This window comes from Ambystoma mexicanum, chromosome 6p (genome assembly GCF_040938575.1).
Source record: "Ambystoma mexicanum isolate Mex_15411 chromosome 6p, UKY_AmexF1_1, whole genome shotgun sequence".
Classification (NCBI taxonomy): Eukaryota; Metazoa; Chordata; class Amphibia; order Caudata; family Ambystomatidae; genus Ambystoma; species Ambystoma mexicanum.
Window position 1 is genome coordinate 689,272,079 of NC_090935.1, and position 14,184 is coordinate 689,286,262.

A 14,184-nucleotide genomic window follows, 5' to 3' on the forward strand; every position below is an offset into this window, starting at 1 on the left:
TTGGAAGCATTGACTCTTCTTTTATTTTAATAACTGTGCTGATAACACAAACATCATGTTCAAGCTGAGGCTACCATAGGACGAGGCTTGGGGTATTTGCTTTTAATGTCTTATTTTCATCAGTAGTCTAAAGGTACAAAAGAAGCTGAAGATGGATCTGTCTAACGCAGAGACCATGGCAGCAGGAGATGCTGCCATGCTATAGTCCATGGTCCATGACGTCATGGCTCCATAAGCTGGTGGCCTGCCCAACACAGTTTAACAAAGTAGAACATCTCAGAGTGGTTCGAGATCATGAAATCTCCATGGACCCATATCATCACACTGTTAATAGTGTGATTTCTACATTTGGGGATGCTACTAATTATCCCACTGTGATGAGTTTTCTACAGAGGCAGCAAGCACGCCTCAATCGTGTTCTTTACATAATAGCTAATAATATTTGTGGTTACCTAGATATCTCAGAACTATCATAAGAACAATAGCTATAAAAAGCTGTGCTTCACCTTCTGATTCATCTGAAGTGATAGTGAAACTATTCTACACGTGCTTCAACTCTATACTGACTGCTGATTTACAAGCTCATAGTAGAGGTTAAGAGACAGTACATCCTGCACCAGTCAAAATAGGGCACTCAGTGCTATCCATCCAGAGTCTTTTGATCATCTGGTTATTGTGGTTGGCAGTACACGTCTATAACAAATAATCAGTAGTAGGTGGCACTGCTTTCTTTCAGGGAACAAAATAACACAATCTGGAAATAACCCATTATAACCTCACATCAGAGAATATTTTACGACTTTTCTTTTTGCCCAATACGCATCTATCTGATACACAATTGACTCTCAGTATCTAGGCGCTTCCACTGAGTACATTAGCACCATAAAAATAATTTTGACATACACTATTATTACAATTAAGTTTGCGGAGAACATGGAACTTGCAAACAATGTAACATAACCGCTAATCTACACATGCTCATCAACTAGAGTGTCATTTCTAGTACTATGCCACGATGTAATAATGTTTTATTACACCTTTGTTAGAAATCTACGTATTGGCAGAATCCAGTCTTTTCAAATAAATGTACCAAACATTGAATGAAATGTAAGGACAAGTGAATGAATGAAAAGAACATCACAGAAGCCTACTTCCTCTCAACAATGAGCATTTTGAAGGAAACCTTCTGATTAATTTCTCTTAACAAACCGTGTTTGAACATATTTGTTTTACACTTTACAGAATAAAAAGCAGCATTGTCCTATTTGTGTAAGAATACAGATATATGGGGCCTCATTACGACCCAGGTGGTAAGGGGTTAATGGCGCCGTAAAAGGTTGCAGCACCGTTAACCCCTTACCGCCTAATTACGAGGGACCTTTGCGGGTCCCTACCTTAATGGCTGGTCTTGACCAGCCGTTAAGGATTGGACCCGCAAAGGAACCTTGGAGGTAGTTACGGTAGTTACTGGCCCCATCATTGTCAGTGGTGGTAAATGACGGAAAATCCCCTCATAGAGTCCTATGGGACTGCCTGAATGGGGGTTAACTCTGTCCCTCCGGCACTTATATTCTAGCAGCATCGCCAATGGACTGCAATTACGGTACTGCAATTTGCGGTACCTTAATTACCACCTTCCATATTGAGCCCTATGGGGGCAAAAATGGGAAAGGGGAAGGGCCAATGGTAAATGGGGAATTACCGCCCTGCCAACCTTGGAATGGGGCGGTAATTCCGCCATCCACCATGGCGCAATCGTTAAAATACCGGCGTCAACCATGGCGCTAATAGCGCCATGGTTAACGCCTGGGTCGTAAAGAACCCCATTGACACAAAATGTCCATTTAATTACATTTATTTACAAATAAATCTGATAAATGTGCATTTATTTACATTCACAAATGGAAAAACATGTCCATTCATTTACATTTATTTAAATGGACACAAAATGTCCATTTATTTACATTGCAACATACATGTAGATACATTCATAAGTTCCTATAGTGGTACCTACCTTGCAAATCCAGTGCTACAACTGCTGTATCATCCTCCAGTCCTTCAATGACCTCACATTTGTATCGACCATAGTCTTCTAGTGTTAGTGCTGTGATGACCAGAGAAGCATCATTTTCATTAGCTTCCTGCAGGTAAACTCTTCCCTGGTAGCTGCCATAGCTGCGCTTGTGATGTCCCATTGAAACATAGACATCTAACTCTTTGAGGTAATCTGAGGTCAGTTTTGTCCACTTGATTCGGAGCTTATGTGATCCAGCAGCTGTGTAGTCTCGGAAAAATGTGCATGGTAACGTTGCATTGCCACCTCGGTGTGACACAACTTTGGTCTGATCAACCTCCAGACGTAAACGTGGTCCATTCTCTGCAAATAGGAAATATCATTACTTGATATCACATCACATAATATTCTATGACAAAGGCTTTCTATTGAATTTTTAAAAATGAAGTTAGCTGACGAAGCTGCTCATAGTTCCTTAAAAGGAAACATAAAACAGACATGTATACCAATTAGCATTGCACGCACATTAGAATGATACATTTATTTTATTTTATATTATTTTTTACATTTATAAAGTGCACTATCAGCCCAGAGGCATCGAGTCTCTGTTGCATGGAGGTTTCTTTCTTACATGGACATTCATTTGCTCTGTGTTACAGTGAGCGTATCATAACATATCACAGTGTGAAGCTTGGAGAAGATATACAAGGCTGGTTAGGATACAGTGTCATACAACGCAGTTGAGGGCTCTGAGCCAACCTTTCATACAAACAGTAGGGTTTTGACTGCTTTACGGAAAGCTAGGTGTGACTCAAGGTGGAGTCACACCTCGCTTCTAAGGTAGAGTGGTAAGGAGTTCCAAGGTGTAGCTGCCTCCTGCTCAAGCTCTAAGTGTCTTGGGCGTAGTGATAAGGTTGGTGTAAGCGGATCTAGTGGGCTTGCCAGAGGTGGGTTTGGTGATTCTCTGTGACAGGTAGGAGGGGCAGTGTTATGAATACATTTGTGTGTGGGTGAGAGTTTTAAAGATGATGCACTCTTTCACAGGAAGCCAGTGAGCTTGTTTTCTGGCTGCTGAAATATGGTCCCTTCTGGGAATGCCAAGGGCAGCCCTGGAGGGATTATTTTGGGCAGTCTGGAGCTTGTTAATGTTTTTTTTGCGGAGGCGCCTATAATAGTCAAAATGAGACCCGATAATGGCTCTCGCTATGGTGAGGTAGTTGTGCTCGGTGAGGAAGGGTCTAGCTGCATTGAGCAGCTTAGAGTGGTAGGCCGCTGCAGAAGCTATTTAAACGTAAGATATTGGTTTCCCCTCCCTATATTAATCTAAGGTGTTCTCTGTCATGAAGGTTTCCTTATTGCCAACTGATTAGCAGACATTTTCAACTATTCTCTGTTGCTGTGTAGGAATACCAATTCCATGATGTTTAGACTGTTATTTGTGTCACCTTTTTGAATGAAGGTACTTATCCGATTTCCCCAGCACAAAGCCCAGTGGATGGTCAAATGCTGCAGAATGTTTAAGGATATACCTATGATAAGGAATATCAGAGTAAATATTGAAGTGTGAAGGATGGACAAAGTATATGTAGATTGACAGAGGGCCTCATTACACGGACGGCGGTAAGGGTTAACGGTCACCGCTAATGGTACAGGTGACTGTTAACCCTTACCGGCTTACTACGAGGTCCCTTTGCGGGTTGGAGACTTTAACGCCTGCTTTTTGCAGGCGTTAAAAACCAACCCGCAAAGGGACCAGGGAGCTAATTACGGTACCGCAATTTGCGGTGCCGTAATTAGCACCTTCCCCATTCCTATTATGCCCTATTGGGAAAAAATGGGAATGGGGAAGGGCAATGGGGGAAGGGGGAATTACCACCCCACCAACCTTGGAATAGGGCGGTAATTCCCCTTTCCTCCAAGGCGGTGCCGGTATTTTATCGGCATGGACCAAGGTGCTAATAGCATCTTGGTCCACCACCGTCCGTGTAATGAGGCCCAGAGACTAATGAAGGATTGTAAACATACCTCTTTGAATATTTAAAGTAGGAAACCACAAATTAACAGTTACATTCCTGAATCAAGGAGGTATATAAGTTGAATTATGGAATAAAGGATCAGACTAGAATTAGTAAAACTGATATTAAATGCATCAAGATATCCAACATTGACTTGGAAATGTACCACAAACACAACTGGTGGCACTTCTTAATCACCATTGAATAGATGACAAGAGAAGATTCCTATAGACCCATGCCACAATAACAAGATTAAGTAGAATTTCAGCACGTAATTATGATCTCATTGGTAGGAAAAAATTAGGCATCTTCTAGTAAAGATGTCAGAAAATGTTGAAGCCAGTATTAGTACAGAAGGAGAGTACACAAAATGGATACTGCCCTGTGAAATGCACTCAGAAAGATAGAGAGAGAGAGAGGAAAAGAGAGAGAGAGAGAGAGCGAGAGAGAGAGAGAGAGAGAGAGAGAGAGAGAGAGCAAAGGGGGTATAGAGAGTGAAAGTGAGAGTGAGAAACAGAATGTTGTGACAAACATAGTATTATTGATCGCTATCTAAATACAGAGAACCAAAGAAAAGCAAAAAACAAGAGAGGGACAGAAAAAGAATAAGGGTGTCGAGAAGCAACCAAACAAACCTAGGCAGAGATGAACCCACTGTGCAAAAGTCCACTTTAAAACTACAGTTGCTCGAGAATGAAAAGCTGTGACATAGCATTCCAAGTTGAATGGGCCAGTAATTGCCCATTCGCGGGTGGTGGTATTGTCGGGCTCCTGATCCTCATTCTGCCCCATAGGGCAGAATGGGTGTGAGGAGCATGGTTGCACCGGCACCGTTGATAATGGTGCCGGTGCAATTACGAGTTATGCTCGCAGGTGCCGCACAGCCCGCCAGGTCAGACCTGGCGGGCTGTCAGGCACCCGTGAGTAGAACTCATAATCCGGTGGTATGGTATGAACGGTGCCAGTGCCTTACCGGCACCGTTCATACTATATCCGCCAACATTATAATTAGGCCCGAAGTATTCTGTCCTTCACCCAGGACAAACAGGCTATATAATCAAGAAGGACATATAATGAAAGCTTCACGAAATGTGGTGAGGTCAATAAACAATTAACAATATAGAAAAGAAAAATCCTCTCTTGAAGGGCAAAAAATACAGAAAGAATATATTGAATATATGACTTCAAAATATAGGAGAGGGATGCAGCCAAATCACAGTTGTTTGTGCTTGGAGCCTTCTCATTAACAACAGCAACACTTGATCACCTTTTGCTCATTTCATTGAAATGGGGCTGAGAATATTACCCACAAACCTCAAAGATACTACATAAAACTGGGGCACAGATGTGGTCCAAGGCATACAGATGAGATGCAGCAGAGGAAAGCATGCCCCCAACACATCTATGTGTAGAAAACACCCCACAAATGGTCACCACTTTTGCTGGTAGTCCATGAATCCAGCCCCTATGCACAGTCCGGTGAGTGGATGGGAATTCTTGGACCCAAGTATGGAAAGTCACTCTACTGCACTTGCTAGGGACATAACTCAATAGAAATACACCCAATCAATATATAGATGAATAATTTTAGAATGTTCATCGGGCAGAAAACAGACATGTATCAATGCGTTCAACATACCCTAATGGTTAAATCTCCTTAGAATATCCGAAGTACATACAATAAAACAGAGACAGAAGTTCAATGTTTTTACAAACCAGAGAGAATATCCCCATATTTTAAAACCTAAATAAGATAAAAAGTAGATAAATAAGCTATATACAACCAATGGAAAAGTAAACATCATGGAGAACAGTAACCTGACATAAGCACCACTAACGGACAAAGAAACAGACATCATGGGAATAAACTACCACATATAGGAAAACCATTGAACACTTTATCTTACTGACAGAATTAATTCAAACTCACTGCGATCATTGAAATACCAAACCAACAGCAGCGACAGGTTCTGAGATCAGAAACATACTAACACACATCATTAAGGCACTCATTGTTTGACCACATACTAAGTATATGCAATCTTCCCCGTAACGGATCAGCACATTTCTGCAGGACACAGAGTGAAATGTTTGATTTCCTGCATATTTAATTTGCCACATTTGGGGTTGTAAACAAGCTCCCCTGCACTTCCTAAAATCCCATATGTGCATCCCTCCACTCCCTCCACTCCCCCATTGCCCATAGTGCCTTTGTCCCCCAACAGCACCCGAAAAAACACGTTTTTTTTCTTTTTACTTCTTACACAAGAGTGCTTGAAATAGAAAATACAGATTTCCCAGTGCCACCCAGTATAGCAGCAGGGTGTGTTATTGGGAAGTGGTTAATAACCTTTGGCTCTCCAGATGTTTTGGACTGCAACTCCCTTTATTCCTAACCATCATAGTCAATAGTAAGGGATCATATGAGTTGTAGTCCAAAACATTTTGAGAGCCGTGGGTTGCAGACCCCGGTTATGGGGCACAGTGGTGGGTGACAGCACCCTGTCCGCCGTGTCAGGGCTCTCGTTTTTATCATTGGGTAACATCAAGATTTTCAGGAAGAATCTACAGAAAGTTTGAAACGCTCACCGGAATCAAACCACCCACATTGAAGGTGGTTCGCATTTTTAAAGACCTACCTCTTTGACCATTACCAAACCACCATCCCAAAACTGCAATTGAAAACACAAAATCAATAAGGCAGTAACTAACATATTTTCTCACACAAATCCACTAATTATTGTTACTCACACTCACATTTTCTACACAGCCCCTCACCACGAGGCTGCCAAACTGGCCAAACTGGCATGGGTTCTGTAGACAAGACCCCTCTGCATAGTTGCCAACATGACCCATTGCAATCTTTAGGTGCTAATCCAGTCCTATTTTTCTCTTTGCATTCTGGCACTTGTAATCCAAGTTTTATAATGGGAAAAGTGGAACTACAAGTCCACGAATGCAAAGAAAAATAACAGGACTGGATAAGCACCTACAGGATGGAATGGATCAAGTTGGCAACTATGCCACTGTAAATGACATTGCAATTCAAATCACTGCTGTAATAACTGCGGCCATTAACACCACTTAGAGCACGCTGAAAGGACAGATAGGTATGTAAGCCCTCCATATGCTGACACATCGAAAGTCTAGCTACACCAATGGCAACTAGACATTACATGTAAATAATATAGTGTATTTATATTACAACACACAGCAATAATAATAATAATAATAATAATAATAATAATAATAATAATAATAATAATAATAATAATAATAATAATAATAATAAAAGTATTACTAATAATAATATTGACCCTGTCCTTGGGTACTATTCGTGCTTTCTCTTAATGTTGAGCAGTAAAATATATATTGTTTTTCCACTTTAAAATGTTGCAGTGGAAGAGGAGGGCACACTCTTAATGGGCGTTGTTCTGCATGGCTCATCAGGTCATGGCCGGCGAGACCACCTTCATGGACCTGGCAGGGATGTAAGCCTTGTGCTGCCAGTTCCTTGACATGCATCTTCGACATCTTTGATACGGTCTTAATAAATGGCGTGAAGTAACATATGTTTCTAATCTCAGGTCTGACAGACCCTTATATTTGCAGTTGAAAGAAATGGATCCTAAATGACTTTTCGAGAATGTTCATGTGAAACATGTGAGTCATGAAGCAAAAATCTGCTCTAGGACTGGAATACGTCAGACTTTATATGTTAATCTGATCTGAATCCGTGATCAAGTGTTAATCAGAGGTCAGTCTGTCCAGGCAAGATATGTGTGTTTTTTTGTAAAGTAGTACCCCCCTCCTATGGCATTCCACTCATTTTAAACGGTATCATGTTCTTCTCTTTTTATTCATCAACCTGACATCACCAGTCGCCACATTTAGTAGATTTCTGTGTATAGTAGTCCAGCTTGCCCTGCCATTGGGCGCTTTGAAAGGGTATTTCACTTGCTGTATAAGCGCCTAACAAGCAAATAATACATAAATAAATAAATTCCACTTTACCTTTGCCTTTGCCATCAATGCTCACCCGCATCTTTGTTTGCTCCCCATGTTTTTTACACAGGGTGTCTCACTGCATAGGCCTTATTAAATTTATGGTGGTGCAGTCAAGAATTGACAATATTGACACTTTTACCGCACCACTAGAGTACGCGTTTGGAAGATTTACTGCCCACGACATATCCTCCAAGACCCATTGGGGTCCTCTAAGACTCCATAAGGGAGAATACCACCACATTAGTATCTGGAGGAGTCACCTCAAATTCTGTGACAAAAAGAGTGCGGTAACTATAAATGCATTTATTGCAGATTTGCCACTAAGCTCCCACACTCAGAATGAGGCCCGTTGCCACAAAGTTATTGCTTTAGTACTGCAGACATTTCCACGTTCCTTGCTGTAAGCGCAATGTTGTAACATATAGTAGTTCTTTGTGGCAGTTACCGACCACTTCTCAGCTGATCTGTAAGTTCTGAATGTCGAAAACAAATTGCCCTGTAGACGTAATTTGGAGAATTCTTAAAAGCCTTGCAAGACGCAAATTAGCACACACTTCTAACCGTTACCCATTACCTAAGCCACCACTTCTAACAACAAAGGTATTTTGAAAACAGTGGTATGATATGATATGATATTTTATTTGTATTGCGCTCTTATACACGTGCTTCAGAGCAATACAAGGCAAGGGAGGGGAAAAAGGGAGGACAAAACAACAATCTTTCTAGGCCTAGTGACATTGAGAAAGTGCAAGTGCAGGGGAGATGGAAGGGGGAAGTGCAGGGGAGATGGGGGAAGTGGAAAGTGCTGAGCAAGGGATTAAAAAAACACGTGGTAGTGCAGCCAGCAATGACGCAAGTGCACGGTTTAAGGCACAGGCAAGGGATGTCTGATAAGTGCAGGTATTGGCACTGTAGGGTTACAGATACAGAGCCAAGTGCAAGGGTTGCCAAGAGGCAGTGCGGGTATGTGGCTGTGTGGGCATGGACCTGGGCCTGAAATCTGATCGTAACCAGGTGCACAATTCCGAAGCAGACAACTCAGTACGGAAGAGGCAGAGTGAAGGCAGATGCAAAGAGGAAGGTCTTGAGGTGCTTCCAGAAGAAGAGATGGTTCTCCTCAAGTTTCAGAGTGGCAGGGAGGCTGTCCACAGGGAAGCCCCAGCCGAGAAAATAAACCTACCCCAACTTGTTGCTTGGAGAAGCGATTGACCCTGAGGGAGTTGGAGGTAGAGGAGCGAAAAGCTCGAGTGGAAGGTATTTATAGAGGGAAAGTTAAAGGTATTTTGAACCCTGGCCACAGAAAGCCTTGTGGACAATGCAAAGGGTCTTGAATTTAATCCTGGCAGCCACTGGGAGCCATCAAAGAGAGTTCAGGTCTGTAGAGCTACAATCCAGGGCTTGAGGCCAAGGACAAATCTCACAGTCTTGTTCTGGATGAGTTGCAGAGGGCAGAGAGTAGAAGCGGGCAGACTGAGAAAGAGGCTGTTGCAGTAGTCCAGCCTAGAGAGAACCAGAGCTCTGTAGACAGTAAGCTTCTGGGGAAGGAGAGTAAAGGTGGAATACCTCTGAGGAGGTGCAGTTGGAAGTTTGACTTCTTAGAGACATCAGAGATGTGAGGAAAAAAGGAAAGTGTAGATTTGAAGATGACCCCGAGGATCTTAGCCTCACATGTGGGAGGAGCAGGAAGAGGGCCAAGTGAGGCCGGCCAGAGAGTGACAGGAAAGGAGGGTGTAGGTGTGCCGATGAGGAGAATCCCTGTTTTACTGGCATTAAGGCAGAGATCATTGGTGGCACATCACTCCTGGATAGCGGACAGACAGTCAGTGATGGGAGAAGGAGAAGAGGTGGCAGAGGGAAGCCTGAAAATGAGCTGCCATCTGCATAGCACTGGAAGTTAGAGCAGAGAGGGGCAATGCGGTGGGGAAGGGGTGCGAGGTATTGGTTGAAAAGCCATGCAGAGAGGTTAGACCCGTGGGGAACACCACAAGAAGAGAGTGAAATAGACGAGAGGAAGAACAGATGTTGTGCCTGGGAGGGTCAATCAGAGAGGAAGGAGGTCAGCCAGGCCAAGGCCTGATTGATGATAACCAGGTTATCACAGAGACATCCAGGATGGGATGGTTGACCGTGACAAAGGCAAAGAGGGATCGAGTAGGATGAGGATAGAAGGGATGTTACAGCTAATGTTGGAGGAGGTCTTCACAGATATTCAGGATAGCAATATTCAGGATATTCAGGATAGCAATTACAATGCTTCTGGCAGCTCTAAGGCCAGACTGGTGGTCATGGAGACAACCAACAGCACCAGTGTGAAACACCTGTGTACGAGTGCGATAGGAATAAAATCAAATAAAATATCATATTAAGCTGGTAGATGGCCAGATTTTCCAGGAGTTTGCCCAGGAAAGGAGTGATGGCGATCGGGCAATAGTTTGCCGGGCAAGAAGGGTCGGCTGTGGGTTTCTTGAGAAGAGGGTGCACAAGGGAATGCTTCTGAGGTGAGTGGAAGGCTCCAGAGGTGAAGGCGAGGTTGCAGAAGTCAGCCAGAGCAGGAACACGAGTGCAAATGTGGTAATTGATGGTTTTAGACAAACAGGGAAGAACCTGTATTGATGAGAAAATAGATTGGACTTGTCTAGAAACCTTGTCAGGGGAGAACAGAGGAAACGAAGAGAAAGAGGGTGGGGGCAGCTGCAGGATGGTCTTAGTTAGTTGTTAGAGAATGGGGAACATGAGGAGAGGACGAGGGGGTGGACAGGATGGCCTGGGTTTTTTAGATGAAATGAGAGTCAAGGGCAATGCAAAGGACCTGTAAGGTGACAGGAGAGATAGAGACTGCAGCAAGGTGGGCCAGCTCCTTGCAGATTTTAAAGAGTTTAGCCGAGTTGTTAGATGCCACAGAGATGCAGGCTTGGATGTGGGCTCTTTTCTTAGTTCAGACAAGGAGCCGGATTTGCCTTTGGAGCAGGCAGCAGGCCAGTTTGGCAGAGGATGTACACGAAGCCCACCATTTCCTCTCAGCCACCCTACATTGGTAAGTATTGACAGTCAATTGAGACGTGTCACAATGGGAGACATTACTTCTCTGATCCATGTATGTAAGACACTTTGTTGGGTGTCCTGACCCACGTTTGAGCTATCATGCTGCAACATTTGGTGCTGTGGGCTTAGAAAATCCAAGATGGCCAAAAAGCCCACATGTACGCCAGAATAGGAAAACTGTGCAGTACTGGCATGGAAAACATCATGATGGCCAGAACTTCCCAGTATATGCACAGGGAAATGTATGAAGAATAGGCTGCCACCCATTTTTGCCTAGGTTGTGAGCACAGGAGGGCACTGCCTAAAACCACCATTGGGCTACCCACACAGTATCCTGAAACCATTGGGAATGGCAATGATGATTGCCAAAAGCAACCTAGAACTGTGGGGAATTAATTTTCTTAAATCCCAAAAATGGTTGCATTACCAGTACTCACCACTATCAGAAAGCCGGCGTTTTAAAACCACCAGACTTTTGTGTAAAACTGAACAAATGAAAATAAACCAGACCAAGGAAAGACTTGCTAAGAGGTGGATACAATGTAAAACTATACTCTGAAATGACTTGAAGGAAGTAATTATTTAATGTGTATGTAAAAATCGTAATAGACTTAAACTGGGAGACAAAAAGTGACATTTAGCTGAAACCTAGCTTGTTGAAACTGAATTCTGCCTGACATCTACCCCCACAGGAGTTAAAACCTGCTCAGCCACTCTTACCCTTGCCAAAAGGAGTTGTCACCTCTCTGATTAGATTAGGGGTGGAGCAGCTACAGGGAGTTGAACAAAGGCCTGTCCTGGGCCCAGGCAGATGGTTTATTGGGGGGATCGTAAGTGGCTTCCTTTTGAACAAAGCCCTTCCTTGACTCAGGCAGAAGTTATATTGGGGGCGTCGTAAAAGTGGCTTCCTGGTCGTTATCTTTGGACTATTGGACTTGAGATACATGTGTTATATCCCTGATGCAATCCCTGCTGACTAATAGCTTGATTTTCTTTTTATAACTTTGGCAATCTCACAAACCACGCGCCCTGCATCCCGGAAGCACTACTGAAACAGCGTGCACACGCATCTGCCCGCGCGCATCAAGTTAGTGCTCATTGGTGCTGTTAGCTGGACCCCGTTGCTATTGGATTCTGGATTTTTTTGGAATTTGTTTGGCAGTGCGAGTTAATAACTGGCCATTTTGGTCCTTATCTTTGGACATCAAGCGAGTGCTCATTGTGTGCTCTTTGCTGTTTGCAGGTTTTCTGGATTTGAAGGGTGAATTGTGAGTAATCTATTGTTAATTTGGGAGCGTGGCTCGATGCCTTTATCCCTTGTTCAACCGAGGGCTGGAGAACTTGAAGTAAATGAGGAGAACCCAATAGACAACACCGCCTGTGTCTTGCAGACCATAGAAATGAACACCGGAGGGGAAAATGTTAAGAAAACCAGTGACCATAACTATCCTCTAACTCATTGTAAGATGTGTACCCCTAAGGTAATATCAAATTTACAGAATACAAAGAAGTCTAACAAAATGACTAAATACTGCACACAAAAATAGAGACAATTGTACACTCAGAAGAACTGTGAACCAAATAGTACTGGATATTACCCTCTCATTGCCGTGTTTAGGGTCTAAGCTAATTGAGCAAGTGTTGACTCTCACTGTTCTCTGCGGCCCCTCTCATGCAAACTGCTTGCTAGATCTTACATCTAATCATGAGCCTAATAAGGTAGTTAAGCATGTAGGTTGAAGTGGTCAGGATAAAAATATAAGTGAGATAACTACTGTAGTGTTACTATCAGCGGCAATCCAATGTGTTGAGCTTCCTGAACTTTCTAATATGCAAGTAATGGTCATACCCTACAATCCACAGGATGAAGTGCCTGAAAGTATGACCGAGCCAATGAATAGGAAGCATAGGTCTGTGGAACCACACCCTACTGAGTACACAAATATATGCACACAAGAGCCTATTGAGTCTACTAGTAATAAGCAGATTATGCATAACATGGAGTGTGAATCATTGTGTGTGATTGGGTGTGAAATTGAGTGTGAGGATGTGTACGTGGATGAGGATGTGTATGAACTAACTTCGATAGACACCTCTACCCCAGCATATGCCCTAGGTGAAATGGAGCGTTACACACCCTCCAAACTATGTAAGACAGCTAGAGAGTTATGTACTAATCCTCCTGAAACTCTGCAAACTCAACAAACCACAAATGACACATTAACAAAAAATGATATGTCGGTAAGTGAACCCATGTTAGAGGCAATGGTGGAAACCAATGATAATGTGACTTTTAGTAACATGAGCATTACAAGTTTAACTTCTAATGCTATGTTTGAAGTATTTGAAAATGTAAGAACTACTGTAGTTGAACTCTGTTTAAACAAGCTCGATGTAAAGTCACTTTTACTACATAGAAGTATCAATTGGTAAAGGAAAACCCTAATAGAACAAAGCACAAACACCAAAAGTAGATACAGTGCCCCTGAGTATGATGCTAGCGATACACATAACTGTGAATTAGTACGGAAAAATACTTACATAGCACATACATCTGGGCCCTTCTTAAATATTGAAACAGAAGTGCCAAGTAGTCTTACTGAAAACACCACCCACCCTGCATTTAGTAGACAACAGAAGGATATAATAGAAATTGGGGGTAAGATACGAAAGAAACGTAAGATAATATCCCAGTCCATAATGTATGGCAAACCCACTAATGTCAGCAGCAAAAATGTCTGTGTCATATGTGATGATAATTCTCACTTAGACATAGTTGATCTAGACAAAACAAATATTTCACTAATGCATAATAGAAATACACATGCACCAACAAAAAACAAAAACACCATGAGAACAACATCTGGAAATCCAATAGAAAGTGTTTGTAGAGCAATGGCTGCCTATACTGGTACTGAACACTATTGGTGAAAAAGAAGTGTGACATATAAGAGACATTTGCAGATATATTGTGGAAGAGATGACGATTAACACAATACTACAGTAGGGAGAAATAACTGTATGACAGATAAATCTATTGTGAACAGGATAGTGAAAAAAGAAACAAGAGAACAAGTAGAGGTATAAATGACTGTGTGTTGGAAG

At 42.6% G+C, this 14,184-nt stretch overlaps 1 protein-coding gene across 1 annotated transcript in view; it reads right to left on the minus strand.

The window, feature by feature from the left end:
* HAPLN1 (hyaluronan and proteoglycan link protein 1) overlaps positions 1-14,184 on the minus strand; it is a 361,453-nt gene that overhangs the window by 126,865 nt on the left and 220,404 nt on the right. Inside the window, exon 3 of the mRNA XM_069627579.1 lies at positions 2,015-2,377. Coding sequence (XP_069483680.1) covers positions 2,015-2,377 — 363 coding nt within the window. The remainder of the gene's footprint in view (positions 1-2,014; positions 2,378-14,184) is intronic.